At 41.5% G+C, this 16108-nt stretch overlaps 4 protein-coding genes across 7 annotated transcripts in view; 1 reads left to right on the forward strand and 3 right to left on the reverse strand.

Moving 5' to 3' along the window:
* LOC306713087 (voltage-gated potassium channel KCNC1-like) overlaps nucleotides 1–1820 on the reverse strand; it is a 49228-nt gene extending 47408 nt beyond the window's left edge. The window contains 1 exon segment of the mRNA XM_079182661.1: nucleotides 1274–1820. Within this exon segment, the coding sequence (XP_079038787.1) occupies nucleotides 1274–1321 (48 nt within the window). The 5' untranslated portion in view covers nucleotides 1322–1820.
* A 5484-nt stretch (nucleotides 1821–7304) lies between these two features.
* Nucleotides 7305–10339, reverse strand: LOC306713246 (RNA exonuclease 4-like; the record flags this gene model as incomplete). Its single annotated transcript, XM_079182894.1, has 6 exons — nucleotides 7305–7589; nucleotides 7772–7846; nucleotides 7969–8043; nucleotides 8134–8222; nucleotides 8308–8501; nucleotides 10326–10339. The coding sequence occupies 6 exons, from the start codon at nucleotides 10337–10339 to the stop codon at nucleotides 7437–7439; spliced, it is 600 nt and encodes a 199-aa protein (XP_079039020.1). The 3' UTR covers nucleotides 7305–7436.
* Nucleotides 10137–14950, reverse strand: LOC306713091 (RNA exonuclease 4-like). 2 transcript variants are annotated; one of them, XM_079182667.1, is made up of 8 exons: nucleotides 14853–14950; nucleotides 12942–13279; nucleotides 12710–12856; nucleotides 12032–12225; nucleotides 11858–11946; nucleotides 11693–11767; nucleotides 11496–11570; nucleotides 10137–11313 (listed from the first exon to the last, which is right to left on the reverse strand). In XM_079182667.1, exons 1-8 carry the CDS (start codon nucleotides 14871–14873, stop codon nucleotides 11161–11163), a joined length of 1092 nt encoding a protein of 363 aa, XP_079038793.1. In that variant the 5' UTR covers nucleotides 14874–14950; the 3' UTR covers nucleotides 10137–11160. The 2 variants fall into 2 exon arrangements, with proteins under 2 accessions (XP_079038793.1, XP_079038792.1); XM_079182666.1 differs by lacking the exon at nucleotides 14853–14950 and adding an exon at nucleotides 13378–13868.
* On the forward strand, nucleotides 13020–16103 carry pigp (phosphatidylinositol glycan anchor biosynthesis, class P). 3 transcript variants are annotated; one of them, XM_079182683.1, is made up of 5 exons: nucleotides 13020–13116; nucleotides 14477–14561; nucleotides 14975–15047; nucleotides 15196–15314; nucleotides 15693–16103. In XM_079182683.1, exons 2-5 carry the CDS (start codon nucleotides 14480–14482, stop codon nucleotides 15806–15808), a joined length of 390 nt encoding a protein of 129 aa, XP_079038809.1. In that variant the 5' UTR covers nucleotides 13020–13116; nucleotides 14477–14479; the 3' UTR covers nucleotides 15809–16103. The 3 variants fall into 3 exon arrangements, with proteins under 3 accessions (XP_079038809.1, XP_079038807.1, XP_079038808.1); XM_079182681.1 differs by lacking the exon at nucleotides 13020–13116 and adding an exon at nucleotides 14121–14199; XM_079182682.1 differs by lacking the exon at nucleotides 13020–13116 and adding an exon at nucleotides 14164–14292.
* The last annotated feature ends 5 nt before the right edge of the window (nucleotides 16104–16108 follow it).

Here is a 16108-nt window from a genome sequence, read left to right on the forward strand (position 1 = left end):
TCCCCCCCCGTTGCTTAAACAGCAGCGTCCTCCTTTTCGAGCCCCATCACTACTCTACCAATCACACCCACTGACAGCACGCCACTGTCTCTGGTGGGGAGGCTTTTCTTTTTTTTTTCTTTTAGCTTTTTGCTAAAATCAAAAGGGTGTTTTCTGGGTTACCCTCGATCTAAAAATAGCGCCAGCTGTAGATTCATAATGCAGGATTGAGCGGGGGGGGGGGGGGGGGGGGGGGGGGGGGGGAAGAGCACGCTGGAGCCAGTTGACAGAAAAAGCGAGGCATGCGCTGGAAAGTGAAGGAAGAAGAGGCGTTATGAAACTACAGACATTGTGTGTAATGCAGTGGAATGGAGATGTCGTGGCGGAGGGGGGGTTGTATGGGGAAGAAGACCACGTCTAGACATTCAACTGCCCCCATAGACTTCCTGGAGCTCAGTGACGCTCTATATGTCCTTGCTGTGGTTCTGCTCCATTCATCTCCTCCTCGCACCTTCTTCTCCTCGCCCTCTCTCACGTGTGTGTTTGTGTGTCAGCCCTCTCACTCTCCTCCTATGGCTCCTTTATCAAACCTCCATTTCAGGCCTTGACACTTACCACAGTGCTACCATGCTGCACAGATGCACACACACACACACACACACACACACACACAAACACTGAAGGCACGTGCAAGTAAATCAAATGCATGCACACAAATGCACAAAGCAATTCACACATGGAACCAGTTGCTCACGCAGACAGACACACAATGATGCCAAGAGGGAAGCACACACACACACACACACACACACACAATAACACACACACACACACACACACACACACATTCCCCTCAAAGGCATGAAACTGCTCTGATCTAGTGGTGTAGATGAGGAAACACCCACCATTTGTGCAATGAGAAATGTTTATAAAATGTATTATTTTTAAGCGGTTTCAGTGGATTAATCATATCTGACAGTGTAAAAGTACAGTTTTCTTTGTACTATAGCAGCTAGAAATAATAACAAAAACACAGTAAAGAGGTGTACGAGTCCAATTTGAAAATTGTTCACACATTCTGATTCCTAAGGATATTGATCAAAACACAAACAGGCAACAGAGGATAAACAAATCGCAGTTATTGTGGATATAACGATACTTGTTGAATGTAGGCTAGACGCCCCCCCTCCTCCTCCCATTTAGAGCTGGCCAATAAATGACCTGTTAATAGACGATAAACGCAGAATAAAGCCACCAAGATACAGACACATACACAGACACGGTTAATACTTACTTGCTTTTGGTTCAGGTTCGTTTCGAGAGCGTGCAGAAACGCGCACATCAAGGCTAAAGATCAATCAAAATGTAGTTTTCTTTGTTAGATCGCTCTTTCTTATGATTTCAGAGAGTATCCAGTTTTTCGCAGGCATTCAGTTGTTTCTTTTCTCCCCCCGATTATAATAAATCAAAATATGATTGCGCGCGTCTGTTGCTGAAAACCTCGTTTTGACACCGTTATTGCCGAATGTTACTTAGGCTACAGCTTATATGGTCATGCTGATGATGGAAACGGGATGAGTCTTTCGGATGAAATGAAGCAGAAGTCCCTCTGAATACTGGCTTCTTCTTTTTTTTGTGCTATTTCCCTCGATTTCAGAGCCACCTCTCCCACCTCTTTGTTATTGCCAAAAAAAAAAAAAAAACAATTGCCAGCGTTTGTTACAGTGTCTCTACGCTTCCAGGCGCAGGGTGTAGCTACCATTCAGCTCTTCCTCTGTCTCCCCCTTGCAAATGTTTCAATGGAGATGCAGCCTGTGGACACCTCTCTCTTTGCCTTTCCCTCTCTGTGCCTCTCTCTGTTCCTTTGGAGGAGCGTCACCTTCTGCACTGGTTTTTTATTTTCTTCCCTCAGACGATACATGTGGGCGGATTAGAGAACAAGACAGAGGGGTGGGAGGACCCCGGTGAATACAGAGGCTAATTTCTCATATGGCTGCTGAACTTCATAAAGACATGTGCTATAAAAAAAAAAAAATACACACACCAGGGCTATACCAGGAAAGACTGTGTTGTTGTTGTTGTTTTTAATGAACTGTTTATGTGGTTGTCGCCCCCCCCCCCCTCCCTTCTTTCTTCCCCACTTAGGCTGCACAGCCCACACATGCTCACTCTGCTGGACGGACGCACCATTTTGTCTACAGGTTCCCAGCCTTGACTTTGCCTGACATCAGCAGTCATGTGGTGTAGCAGAGGAGCAGGTGATTTATATGACAGTGAGTGTGGAGTAAAAAGTCCAATAATATTAATATTAATAACAACAAGACGAGGAAGAGGAAGAGACACCGTTTTGATGAAGTTATCTTTGCTCCGAAGGCACTCTTTGCTCCCAACAAACATTAAGGAATTTGTTGTAGCTTTAAAAAATGTCACTATTTCAATAACATCCCTGAAATAAAATACCAGATTATATGAGACTGTGAGAAATATAGAAACAATGATTTTGCAGGAGCCCTGTAGGTCTGAGCCATAGTGGAAGTACATGATCAGCAATGTTGCTGATGCACTCATTGACAGGAAACTCAGGGTGAAGCGCAACACAGCCTCATAAAAAATACAACAGCTGTAAAAAGGTAAAAGGCTATAGCTTAGGTGCCTGTAGCATTTTCCTTTGACCGCAGAATGTTCTTCTAAGAGCAAAGTGCCGACAAGAAAAGTGACGAGTAAAGAAGAAAAAAGAGAGTATGTCACTTTTAAACTAAGAATTTAAAGATGCAAAAGGGCTGTTTGTAAATAAGTCTTATGCCCTTTTTATTGGTCTGAAGTTGAGGCAAATAAGCAACATTCAGATCGACAGAGTTTTCAAACCACCTAACTTGCATGTGTTGACACTGGAGGAAAACCAAGTGAACAAACTCCACCAAGACACAGAGGTCAGGCTTCTAACTGTGCAGCTCACAGTGCTGAACACAGAGCCACTGCCGTTATAACTCATGAAGCACTTTATTTCTTTAGTGAACCATATCTTTCAATAATGCTGACACATAAACATTGGTAATTGTGTCAGCTGGGAGAGTGTGTGTTGGTAGATCATACAAAGTGAAAGAAATTGATGATTCTTAATATAATACAGTCCCCCTTTCCCCCCCCCCCTCTTTTTTCCATAGTTTTTTGTAAACTATGCCACAAGATTACAGGTTTGGCTCTATAATGCTGTATTTATGCACAGTGGTGACTACAGGAGATAACCTCAGTCATTAGGGTTTATCCTCTGTGGAACACCAATGTCTAAACAAAATGTCCTACCATTCAATCCCATTGTTGTTGAGATATTTCAGCATGATGCAAAGCAGTGGAGCGAGCTTTCTCCGCGCCGCTAAAATGCACCAGCTAAGAATTTAATTAAAGTGCCACATTGGAATATTCAAATGCAACCCTCAGTGTCACAAGACCAGAACAAATGCGGAAGGAAAGCGCCTACAGAAAGTAGCTGACAGTGTTTCTTCATCAACCCTGCATAAATACTGAATGCTCAACTTTGTTCGTCCTAAGAGTGAGCATTACACAGCCACAGTTAGTCTCTCGGCGGCGGCGGCGTAGCTCATGCATAAGGAAGTAGTGAACAGCAGACCTGAGAAGACTTTGTGTGGTCAAGAGAATATTCTCAAGCACTGACGGAGAGAAATGAGAGGATGTCCTCAGCCTCTTGGTTCACCATCATTTCCTGCAAATGTGATCATTGCTGTTGTATGGGTAGACAGAGTGTATATTGTACAAATGAAAAAGGATTGCAAGGAACAACACACAGCAACACCACCATAACACTGTAATTGCTGTTAATCTGCTATGTTCAATATATAGACTGTACTGTAGGGTAAACAGAAAGGATTGCTGGCCTTGAGGACGCAAAGACTAATTGACGATGAGAAACCAGCGGTTCAATGACCTCTATTGATGTTGTCCATCACTAATCGAAAAACAGTGCCCACCGCATGCTTCCTGTAGGAAATGAAAAACGTTCAGTGGAACACAGGGATGCACAGGGATATAACATAGATTAAAACCCACAGCAAACGTGAATATTGATTCTAATTACTTTTGAGGCAATGTGCAGTAGGATGGAAGACTGTAAGCGTCATCTTATTAAATTATGAATCAAGTGCAATGCTGGCAACGGCAGTAATGCCTCCAAACTCATCACGAGATTTGTTGAATGCAGTCCTTTAACAATGTTGTGTTCAGCAGGTAGTCTGCGAAGAGACGCTACAAACCTCCAGAGCCGTGCGCTGCAGCTTCATTACGTTATGCACTATTGAGCAGTGTTAATTACCTGATTCATTTTAAAATTAAAAGACATAATTACTCGAAAATGAAACCAAAACCTTACTGAGACCATTCGTTTTATTAGTACATCCCACTGTGTATAAGAGACAAATTAATTAAAGAGGATTTTTTTAGGGGTGGTCTGCAGTTTTGGCACAACTTCACAATGTTCGGCTGCTATCACATATAGTCAAAACATACAGACCTGGAAAACCATTTGAAAAGGCACTAAAGGAAGGGGTATTGCCAGGCGACATGGATGATGTTTCATTTTAAAATAAAATTTGCCATCAATCTGTAATTGAATTGTTCTGTTCTGTTCTTTTCACCTGTGAGCCGTCACAATATGGAGCCATACGGGCAGCAAGAGGTTATATGTAGCAAAGGATGAAATATTATTGTAACACTGGCTGGCTTACAATTTCTGAGAAATAAAATCATGTTTGTTGAAGTTCTCTTGAGTGATGCCTCGTTTTTCTGTCGGTCATAATCTTTGTGTGTTTGATTACTGTTGCGAAAAATTCACTCGAGCCGTGGTAACAATCATTAAACGGGACATTTATTCTTTGCAAAGGAGGAGACAGAGTTGATTCACATACAGTGTACATGGATCAAGGCTGCTCGGAGATCCGTCTACGAGCCTCGGATATTTATACTAAGTAAACATACAGTGTCGCAGGCAATACGTCACAAAAGGACAAAAACACGAATTGCCTTCATACAGCACGTTCTAAGTTTCTGGACTCTTTAACAATTTGTTCTAGTACAAAGGTCACTTTTATAATCGGAAGACGCCATGAAGTATTGACGCCGTCTACAACTTTATTTACCATTACAAGCAGTGCTGGGTGTTCTTTTGGATAGACTAAACAGCTGTGGCGCTTAATGTCAGAGGAAGTTCACACAACGAGGATCACATAAGGACACCAGACTTTGTAAGCACACTTATTATTAGTCATTTAGATTTTGACTCTAACAATTACTGTGTGCTGTATCCAGATTTCCTGGAAATAGCTGCTCGGCAGGTGTAACATTTTGAACAGCTGCATAGCATTCACAATCTATCCCTTTGCCCTGGCCCGATCGTCTTCCCTTCTTACGTCTGACTTGCTGTACTCTCAACCTGATACTTGTGAGAGCTGACAAACTAACACTTTCTCACAACAGGAATAACAACACCGGCCAAGGCCTTGGCGTCTTAGTTCCAACCGGAAAGGAAGAATGCCAAAGATCTGATCGAAAGCTATTTCTTGGAATACTTGTTGAGGGTTGCATAACTATTCATGCTCATGTTATTATGTCCAAACTTTAATGTTAGGACATAATAAGTGTCCAGCAGACTTGGTGAGATCCTTTTTCCAGTGTTGCAAATCTGAGCTGTTTACAATGCAGCATGAAGCAAAACTTCAAGTTAAAAGTAATTTGTATAAGCCATCTTCATCAATACATTTCCTAAAATCTATCAAATCTACTCTGCATCTTCCTCTGACTTTAAAAGTTTAACCACTAGAGGGAGACACGTCGTAGTTTAACAGCGGAAATCCAGTGAGGAGTCACTTCTGCTATTCTGTTGCACCACAATCATAACACAACTGTATAAAAATACTTCAAAATAAGTATTTTATAAGTAGATGAGTCGATTTCCATATCTGAATTTACTCAGAGGTTTGCCGCTCTTTCTTCTATCTAACAAGAGGCCTTCACAGCGTCAGACTGAGCTCCACACAGAGCCGGATTTAGATCCTGCAAACCAAGGGCGTCATCATCACTTCAGCAGTGTAGAGCACACTTTGCACCAGCCTCTGGGCAGCAAATCACTATGACATACTGTTGGCACACAGGGAACTGAAAGCCCTCATATGAAATAAGCTATGAAACCATGACTGCAACAGAAAATCCCAAATTACCACATAGAAAATTCCAGCACGGATGAGATTGTGTGAATTAACATTTAATTTGATAAAAAATGTTGTATTAAAACTCGTTACAGTAATTGTTGCTTCATTACGATACGATGATATTAAAAGTATATTCAAACTACCGAGGCGGTGTCGGTTTGCTTACGAGTCACACACTTTTGAAAAAAAAAAAAAAACACACACAATAGCATTTGATGCAGGAAAGACAATTCGTCCTTCTAAAGATGAAGGGTACCGGTCCCTACTAGCGTGCTTGTCAGAGAAAGATAAAGAAAGTAAGTTTTAATCGGCATGAGGCTTCCAGAGTCTCATCGGGCTCCAGAATAATTTAGAGCTTGGACTCCTCGGACCAAGGTTTCATTTCTACTCTGAGAAGAACACACCTTCCATCAACCATCGTCAGAAGATCACACCGACACTGTGGTCGCACAAGGAGCCTAAATCCCTCACTCCATCACTGGAAGTGAAGCAGAACACACGTTTACAGAAGCTATGAGAAGCACTGATCCTAATAGGTAAGAACAGTCGAATAAAACATCGGTCTTAAGCATTGTGGAGCAGTTTATAAAAAAATTAAAATAAAAAAACAGTATAATTATGTGGAGACCGAAGCCAGAATAGAGGGCATGTATTTCTACAAATGCTTCATGGGTCATCTGAGGACTCCTCTGGAGGTTATTCGTGAGGACCGTCTTTTAAGGATCACTTCTTAGAGAGATCAGTTTAAGGCCAGACTGGACCCAAATGGGTTCATTTCTGTCATTGAGAGAAACGGTATCACTGGTGAGAGGTTTTATTAGCAATAATTGCAATATAGCTAGATAGAAAGAATTTCTCTCATTTTATTCATACTTTTTAAAACATATAAGGCAACCAGGAATCACATTACTACAAACCAAGTCATGAGAGAACAAAGATCGAAACTAAAAACATTTATAACACTGGAACCATTATGCAACGATAACGGATGTTGTGCTCGTGGACAAATGATTGAGTTCTCATGAGCACTTCAGGAGCTGAAATTGGATGATTCAAACATCTGCCTCTGACTGCTGGAGATAAGATGCTGGGAAATGATGTCTTCCAAATGTTGCAATGGCCTGTCTGAGGGGCCACCTGTTGAAAACACATTCTCATGGAAATGTTCCCAAACCTCTCAGTTTCATTCGGGGCTGCTGATCCAGATGTGACCCGTCCTCTTGCATACTGGTTTTGAAATCATAATCCCATGAGATTCTTGTTCTTGGCAGTCTTTGGCTTCCTTGTACTCTTCATGGCAGAGTCTTTGTTATTATGACTGGCTTTAATCTCTACTTCCCACTGTTTTCTCACCATTGTGTAGAGCCTCATGGTGGCCTGAGCATCTTGGACCTGTGGACAGTTGAAGAAGAGAGAGGGAGTTCAGTCCAAGATGCTGCGTTTTACATTTGTACAGGTATTCTTTGTACGTTTGTGTTTTCTAAATCAACTGATAATAATGTGAGAGAATAGCACATTATTACGGATTTGAAAATAAGTGGTAAGTGACGATTGTATCTGATGTGTTGACTTACGGATGAATGTTCACCCTGTTGGACCTTAACGTTGAGTATCTCTCTACAGAGGACTCTCAGAGCGGGTCGGCCACTCTAAAAAGAAAAAAGAGAAGACAAAGATTGCATAATATACAACACTGATTCTAAGCACTGTGTGAGGGACTCACTATGGTCCACGTACACACGGTATGTCAACTTCAGAGTAGTACACGTACCTTAACAGCCCTCCTAAAAGGTTTGTACTTCTGAGTGTCCCGGATTTTCTTTTTTGGATGATCCAAAAGTAAAATCTGAAACCGGAATTTAAGATTGGTATATGAGTGCTTACATATATTTTGAAAATTGTTTTAATTCCCTCTCAGATATTACATCCAGTCTACCTTTAGGTCATTGTGTAGGGCATGTCCAACCACTATTCTGCCTTGCAGGATATCAGCAACCTCCCTCTGCACAATCTGTATATTCTCTCCTGCAATGAGGCAAACATGGAAGTTACGGTACAGCAGTTCATGAAGACTATTGTCAAGCAACAAATTATAACTGACTTGACTCACCGTCTTTAATGTCATCTGGTCGGATTCCACTGACGGCTGTCCTGTAGTCTGTTACCTTTTCTGTGGGTTTCACATATTTGTCATAGATGCATTTCCCAAAGAGGTTCACGAGGGACACGCGAGCCAAGATGCTGTCCTCTCCATCAGGACCGACTCCCACCATCTCGCAATCAATGGCCACGGCTTTGGTGAGGCTAACGGTTGGCGAAAGGCAAACAGAGTGATGAGAGAGGACAGTCTTCACTACTAGTTCAGTCTGCAGGAGGAAGATCTGTTGGATTCAGTTAGCTTAGTGTGAAGACTGGCTGCAACGTGAAATGACTAGCCTTGCTCTATCCAAAAAGTAGTGACTTCCTGGTTTCCAGCTGAGGCCCAGAAGTCACTAATTAGTGAGCTTTAGAGGGGACGGTAGGTAGATCTGTCACCTCCAGAGACAGCTAGGCCAGCTGCACGGGATTACCCTCTGTTTATAAAAGAAGGCTTCTGCTTTTATTTATTTATCCAGGAACAACGCAACATGGGAAAATATGTACTGAAAGAATTGACTTTCTCTAAACCTTTATGCACAAAATGAAGTGCTCTGAGTGTGTTAATAACAGAGATATGCTGAATGTGATGTAACACAATTTCACAATATAAGTAACTATTATCAAAACTTTGATAATGGTTCGTAAAGTAAGGAAATTGTATGAACAAGGTGATTTAATAAATTACATACTTTTTAAACACGTGTCTTGTGCAATACCACACTCATATGATGATACCATCATATGAAATAAATGAGCTACGATATCGTATATATACACGATACCCTGTTGCTTTTTGAATTTCGTGGGGAAGATTCTAACCTTACTGTCATGGATGGATAACTGAGCGGGCCTATCGGTCACAGGCCCAGGGTGCCAACGTGTAACAGGAATAACAACACCGGCCAAGGCCTTGGCGCCTTAGTTCCATCCGGAAAGGAAGAATGCCAAAGATCTGATCGAAAGCTATTACTTGGAATACTTGTTGAGGGTTGCATAACTATTCATGCTCATGTTATTATGTCCAAACTTTAATGTTAGGACATAATAAGTGTCCAGCAGATTTGGTGAGATCCTTTTTCCAGTGTTCAAATCTGAGCTGTTTACAATGCAGCATGAAGCAAAACTTCAAGTTAAAAATAATTTGTATAAGCCATCTTCATCAATACATTTCCTAAAATCTATCAAATCTACTCTGCATCTTCCTCTGACTTTAACAGTTTAACCACTAGAGGGAGACACGTCGTAGTTTAACAGGAGAAATCCAGCGAGGAGTCACTTCTGCTATTCTGTTGCACCACAATCATAACACAACTGTATAAAAATACTTCAAAATAAGTATTTTATAAGTAGATGAGTCGATTTTCATATCTGAATTTACTCAGAGGTTTGCCGCTCTTTCTTCTATCTAACAAGAGGCCTTCACAGCGTCAGACTGAGCTCCACACAGAGCCGGATTTAGATCCTGCAGACCAAGGACGTCATCTTCACTTCAGCAGTGTAGAGCACACTTTGCACCAGCCTGTGGGCAGCAAATCACTATGACATACTGTTGGCACACAGGGAACTGAAAGCCCTCATATGAAATAAGCTATGAAACCATGACTGCAACAGAAAATCCCAAATTAACACATAGAAATTCCGGCACGGATGACATTGTGTGAATTAACATTTAATTTGATAAAAAATTTTGTATTAAAACTCGTTAGTCTTTGTTGCTTCATTACGATACGATGATATTAAAAGTATATTCAAACTACCGAGGCGGTGTCGGTTTGCTTCCGAGTCCAAAGGTAACCATACAACACACTTTAAAAAAAAAAAACACACACACAATAGCATTTGATGCAGGAAAGACAATTTGTCCTTCTAAAGATGAAGGGTACCGGTTTTAATCGGCATGAGGCTTCCAGAGTCTCATCGGGCTCCAGAATAATTTAGAGCTTGGACTCCACGGACCAAGGTTTCATTTCTACTCTGAGAAGAACACACCTTCCATCAACCATCGTCAGAAAATCACACCGACACTGTGGTCGTACAAGGAGCCTAAATCCCTCACTCCATCACTGGCAGAGAAGCAGAACACACATTTACAGAAGCTATGAGAAGCACTGATCCTAATAGGTAAGAACAGTCGAATAAAACATCGGTCTTAAGCATTGTGGAGCAGTTTATAAAAAAATAAAAATAAAAAAACAGTATAATTATGTGGAGACCGAAGCCAGAATAGAGGGCATGTATTTCTACAAATGCTTCATGGGTCATCTGAGGACTCCTCTAGAGGTTATTCGTGAGGACCGTCTTTTAAGGATCGCTTCTTAGAGAGATCAGTTTAAGGCCAGACTGGACCCAGATGGGTTCATTTCTGTCATTGAGAGAAACGGTATCACTGGTGAGAGGTTTTATTAGCAATAATTGCGATATAGCTACATAGAAAGAATTTCTCTCATTTTATTCATACTTTTTAAAACATATAAGGCAACCAGGAATCACATTACTACAAACCAAGTCATGAGAGAACAAAGATCGAAACTAAAAACATTTATAACACTGGAACCATTATGCAACGATAACGGATGTTGTGCTCGTGGACAAATGATTGAGTTCTCATGAGCACTTCAGGAGCTGAAATTGGATGATTCAAACATCTGCCTCTGACTGCTGGAGATAAGATGTTGGGAAATGATGTCTTCCAAATGTTGCAATGGCCTGTCTGAGGGGCCACCTGTTGAAAACACATTCTCATGGAAATGTTCCCAAACCTCTCAGTTTCATTCGGGGCTGCTGATCCAGATGTGACCCGTCCTCTTGCATACTGGTTTTGAAATCATAATCCCATGAGATTCTTGTTCTTGGCAGTCTTTGGCTTCCTTGTACTCTTCATGGCAGAGTCTTTGTTATTATGACTGGCTTTAATCTCTACTTCCCACTGTTTTCTCACCATTGTGTAGAGCCTCATGGTGGCCTGAGCATCTTGGACCTGTGGACAGTTGAAGAAGAGAGAGGGAGTTCAGTCCAAGATGCTGCGTTTTACATTTGTACAGGTATTCTTTGTACGTTTGTGTTTTCTAAATCAACTGATAATAATGTGAGAGAATAGCACATTATTACGGATTTGAAAATAAGTGGTAAGTGACGATTGTATCTGATGTGTTGACTTACGGATGAATGTTCACCCTGTTGGACCTTAACGTTGAGTATCTCTCTACAGAGGACTCTCAGAGCGGGTCGGCCACTCTAAAAAGAAAAAAGAGAAGACAAAGATTGCATAATATACAACACTGATTCTAAGCACTGTGTGAGGGACTCACTATGGTCCACGTACACACGGTATGTCAACTTCAGAGTAGTACACGTACCTTAACAGCCCTCCTAAAAGGTTTGTACTTCTGAGTGTCCCGGATTTTCTTTTTTGGATGATCCAAAAGTAAAATCTGAAACCGGAATTTAAGATTGGTATATGAGTGCTTACATATATTTTGAAAATTGTTTTAATTCCCTCTCAGATATTACATCCAGTCTACCTTTAGGTCATTGTGTAGGGCATGTCCAACCACTATTCTGCCTTGCAGGATATCAGCAACCTCCCTCTGCACAATCTGTATATTCTCTCCTGCAATGAGGCAAACATGGAAGTTACGGTACAGCAGTTCATGAAGACTATTGTCAAGCAACAAATTATAACTGACTTGACTCACCGTCTTTAATGTCATCTGGTCGGATTCCACTGACGGCTGTCCTGTAGTCTGTTACCTTTTCTGTGGGTTTCACATATTTGTCATAGATGCATTTCCCAAAGAGGTTCACGAGGGACACGCGAGCCAAGATGCTGTCCTCTCCATCAGGACCGACTCCCACCATCTCGCAATCAATGGCCACGGCTTTGGTGAGGCTAACGGTTGGCGAAAGGCAAACAGAGTGATGAGAGAGGACAGTCTTCACTACTAGTTCAGTCTGCAGGAGGAAGATCTGCTGGATTCAGTTAGCTTAGCGTGAAGACGGGATGCAACGTGAAATAACTAGCCTTGCTCTATCCAAAAGGTAGTGACTTCCTGGTTTCCAGCTGAGGCCCAGAAGTCACTAATTAGTGAGCTTTAGAGGGGACGGTAGGTAGATCTGTCACCTCCAGAGACAGCTAGGCTAGCTGTTTCCAGTCTTTTAGCTCACTTTATGTGTACCTTACAGATATGAGAGTGGTATCGATCCTCTCTTAATCTCCAGGCATACAAGTAAATAAGCAAATATACGGAAAAGTCAAACTAGTCTTCTAAATATGTGCACGGACAACAGTCGTAACACTTTTACCAGTAAGACATGAACTCTTTTGAAGCACATCTGTGGGGCTACAAAAGAACACTGACTTCGCCTTCACTCACCCCGCAAAGGCTCCCTCCTTGACCAGGGCACTCTCCGTGTCCGGGTTCTTATGAACGCCCTGCTTCCTCCTCATGATCTCCGCTGCCTCTGCTCCCACCGTTGCCTCAATGTCGTCAGGGTCCACATCATCAAACCACATGTCCTCTCTGCAACGGCACAGAACAACATGAAGTTAGCAGCCACAATTCTCCTGGACCCGAGTATCGGCAGAAGTGAGTTCTGTGCACTTACTCTGTGGGTTTCTTCTCTTTCACCACAAGCTTTTGTTTCTTGGCTGCTTGCTGGCTGTTTAACTTTCCACTGTCTTTTTTCCTTTTTGGAGCAGCAGACTGTTTTGTCTCTTTTTTTACAGCTGGAACCTTCGAGTTCACCTGAGAGTCCTTGGGGGCAACACTTTTAGGAACAGGTTTGTGTTTCACTTTTGTCCCAGCGTCTGCCTCCTTGGGACAGACATTATTCTTGGAAATATTTTTTGCTGAATTTTTTTTAGCCCCTTGGTTTGGAAGCGCACCATTCTGGAGTGTCGGTGTCACAGGCTGCTTCTTCTCCGGTTGACTGGCCTTTAGCATCTGTGGAAGGTTTTGCAAAAGCAAAGTATTGAATGTGACAACACATGTAAACATTTGAACAAGCTACAGAGACAGAACAAGCTATTATAATGACAAACCTCCTGTAATATCTTCCAGTTAGCAGAGAACTGCAGCCCATCTTTTGGAGGTATTAGTTGCTGAGCTTTAGCTTTATCTTGGTTCTTGGGTGGTGGCTTTATCTTCATGAACTTCTCTGTCATCCACAGTTTCCTATTCTTTTTCGATGTGTATTTCTTCTCGGAAGATGTGGGTGGTTGTGTCTTAGCAGGCGACTCTTTTGTCTTAGACTTCACCTTCGACATTTTGGCTACTTTCGGTGAAATATTGCGTGTTATTTGGTTAAAGTAAGTTAAGTATCTAAGACGTCCTCAGCCACGCTGGACCGTAGAGCTCCGTCACTTGGTCACCAGGTAACGTTAAAAACAAAAGTAGCGGTCAACACGGTCTCACCAAAATGTTTCCGAGGAGCACGTTTACCATGTAGTCGCACCGACGCAGAGGTGTTGCTCGAATAATTCTCTGAACTGTTGAGAAAATTGCTCGGTGGCTAACTGAAGCTGCACCAAAGCCATGCTGAGATGTATTTTTCCCAAATGTGCAGCGGCGAAATGTGTCCGGCAAAAACAGGAAATTGTAATTGTAACTGAGCTAAACAATCCAACGGTGCGATTTTCAAATATAATACTCACTTCAATTTATATGACATGTTAATCTATATGTTGATTCGTTAAAAATATATATTTAGCTGTTTCTTCTGTTTTTATTCGAAAATGCGGAAACTTCTGTGCCACGTTTCGTGCCAAACGTTTCACATCGGACCGAAAAATGTATGGGACCAAACACAGGCAAGCTAGTTGTTCGATGATATATGGCAGATTAGAGTAAAGAAGCCACCCAGGGTTTGTTTTATTATTATTATTTGTTTACGTATCCTTCTCTCACAGTTCTGATAAATACTCCACGCATATGTTGAGGGCATCTTGTATCAAAAGGTCAGTTTAGGTGTGTTTGACAGGAACATTTCCGGTAACGTTAGCTCTGTTTCGCTACTAACGTTAGCTGTTATATGACCTACGTTACATTGATTAAACTTTAGGTCTGACACTTTATAAATGCCATGAATTGTGACACTTCTACAATGTAACGTTACCGTCCTGTCTTTCGTTTTGGTTTCAGATAATGGTGGTAAGCTCTCCTTCTCCTCTGCCCGAGAGAGCCATTTATGGGTTTGTCCTTTACCTTGGCTCACAGTTTGGCTTCTGTAAGTGATTGTCATTTCCCTTTTCATGTATTGAGATGTTAAACATGTCTAATTAATATGTCATTAAAAATCCATCAGAGACAGTCAGGGAATTGAATAGCATGTTTATACAGTGTAATGTACAATCAATAGGCATACAGAAAAATAATTTCAAAATAAAAGGCTGTGTATATTAATTTAGTTTATTGAAGAAGAAAAGAAATCTGTGCGACCACTTAAATATTCGACAGGTGTGTGTGTGTGTGTGTGTGTGTGTGTGTGTGTGTGTGTGTGTGTGTGTGTGTGTGGTACCTGCAAATAAAGCCTAATCATCTATTCTTTAATATCAAACAGTGGGATTAGGAATCTAAAACAAAAAATCCAGTCAACCACGTCTGCATTGTGACGTCTACTTTCCTTTCTTCTCTCCGCAGTTCTGTATTGCCTGTGGGCATTTATACCAGAGGAGTGGCTTCATTCCATAGGCCTCACCTACTGGCCTCAAAAGTAAGTAGAAAATCATGTTGGATATTAGTTATCCAATAACCAGTCCCCTCTCTTGACTGTTAAATGAAACAGTGTGCCTCAGGAAATACATGTACCACATTGGAAGTTGTATGATCCATCAACTGAAACATTTGACTTCCTTGTGTAGATATTGGGCCCTCGCTGTACCAATCTATCTTCTGGTTGCAATAGTGATCACTGCGGTGTTGCTGTTCGGAGTGAACATGAACAACACGGCTCCACTCGACTCCCTGGACAACATCACAGGTGAACACATTGCCTTAGGCTAACTGTGACCTACTGGATAGGTGACAATCAAGCGGCAACGTTTGTTTCAGAAAAGTGAGATTATACACTAGGCATAGTAATAGTGGGCATAGTAATGGTGTATTCACCTCTCCCCCGTGGCTCCAATATTTACTTTGGTGACTATTTACCAAAGGAATCTGTTATATGTGTTCACTCCTCCTATTGTAGTTAATGGACCTGCTGCTTGTCTCGTAAAGGGGCGGGGCAGTGGTGAAACCCACATAGATAGAGGAAACTGACCCTGACACGAGAAAACACTCAAGTCTTAAAAATGTTCTTATGGATTTTGGAACTTCCTGATCCTAAAGTTATTTATTGTTTTATTTTTTATCACAGATGTGTACGCTCAAGGCCAGAGGACAACAGACTGCCACAAGGGGGGAATACCCAGACTGAAAGATGTTTCCATTAGTGAAGTCAACAAAATGTTTTATTTGTCCCCCACGTCATAACAAACAGGAAGTAATTTAGCCAGAGGAAGAATAGAGGTGAAGCTGCACGGGATTACCCTCTGTTTATAAAAGAAGGCTTCTGCTTTTATTTATTTATCCAGGAACAATGCAACATGGGAAAATATGTACTGAAAGAATTGATTTTCTCTAATCCTTTATGCACAACATGAAGTGCTCTGTGTGTGTTAAGAACAGAGATATGCTGAATGTGATGTAACACAATTTCACAATATAAGTAACTATTATCAAAACTTTGATAATGGTTCGTGAAGTAAGGAAATTGTATGTACAAGGTGATTT

Source organism: Pholis gunnellus, assembly GCF_910591455.1.
Source record: "Pholis gunnellus genome assembly, chromosome: 21".
NCBI lineage: Eukaryota > Metazoa > Chordata > Actinopteri > Perciformes > Pholidae > Pholis > Pholis gunnellus.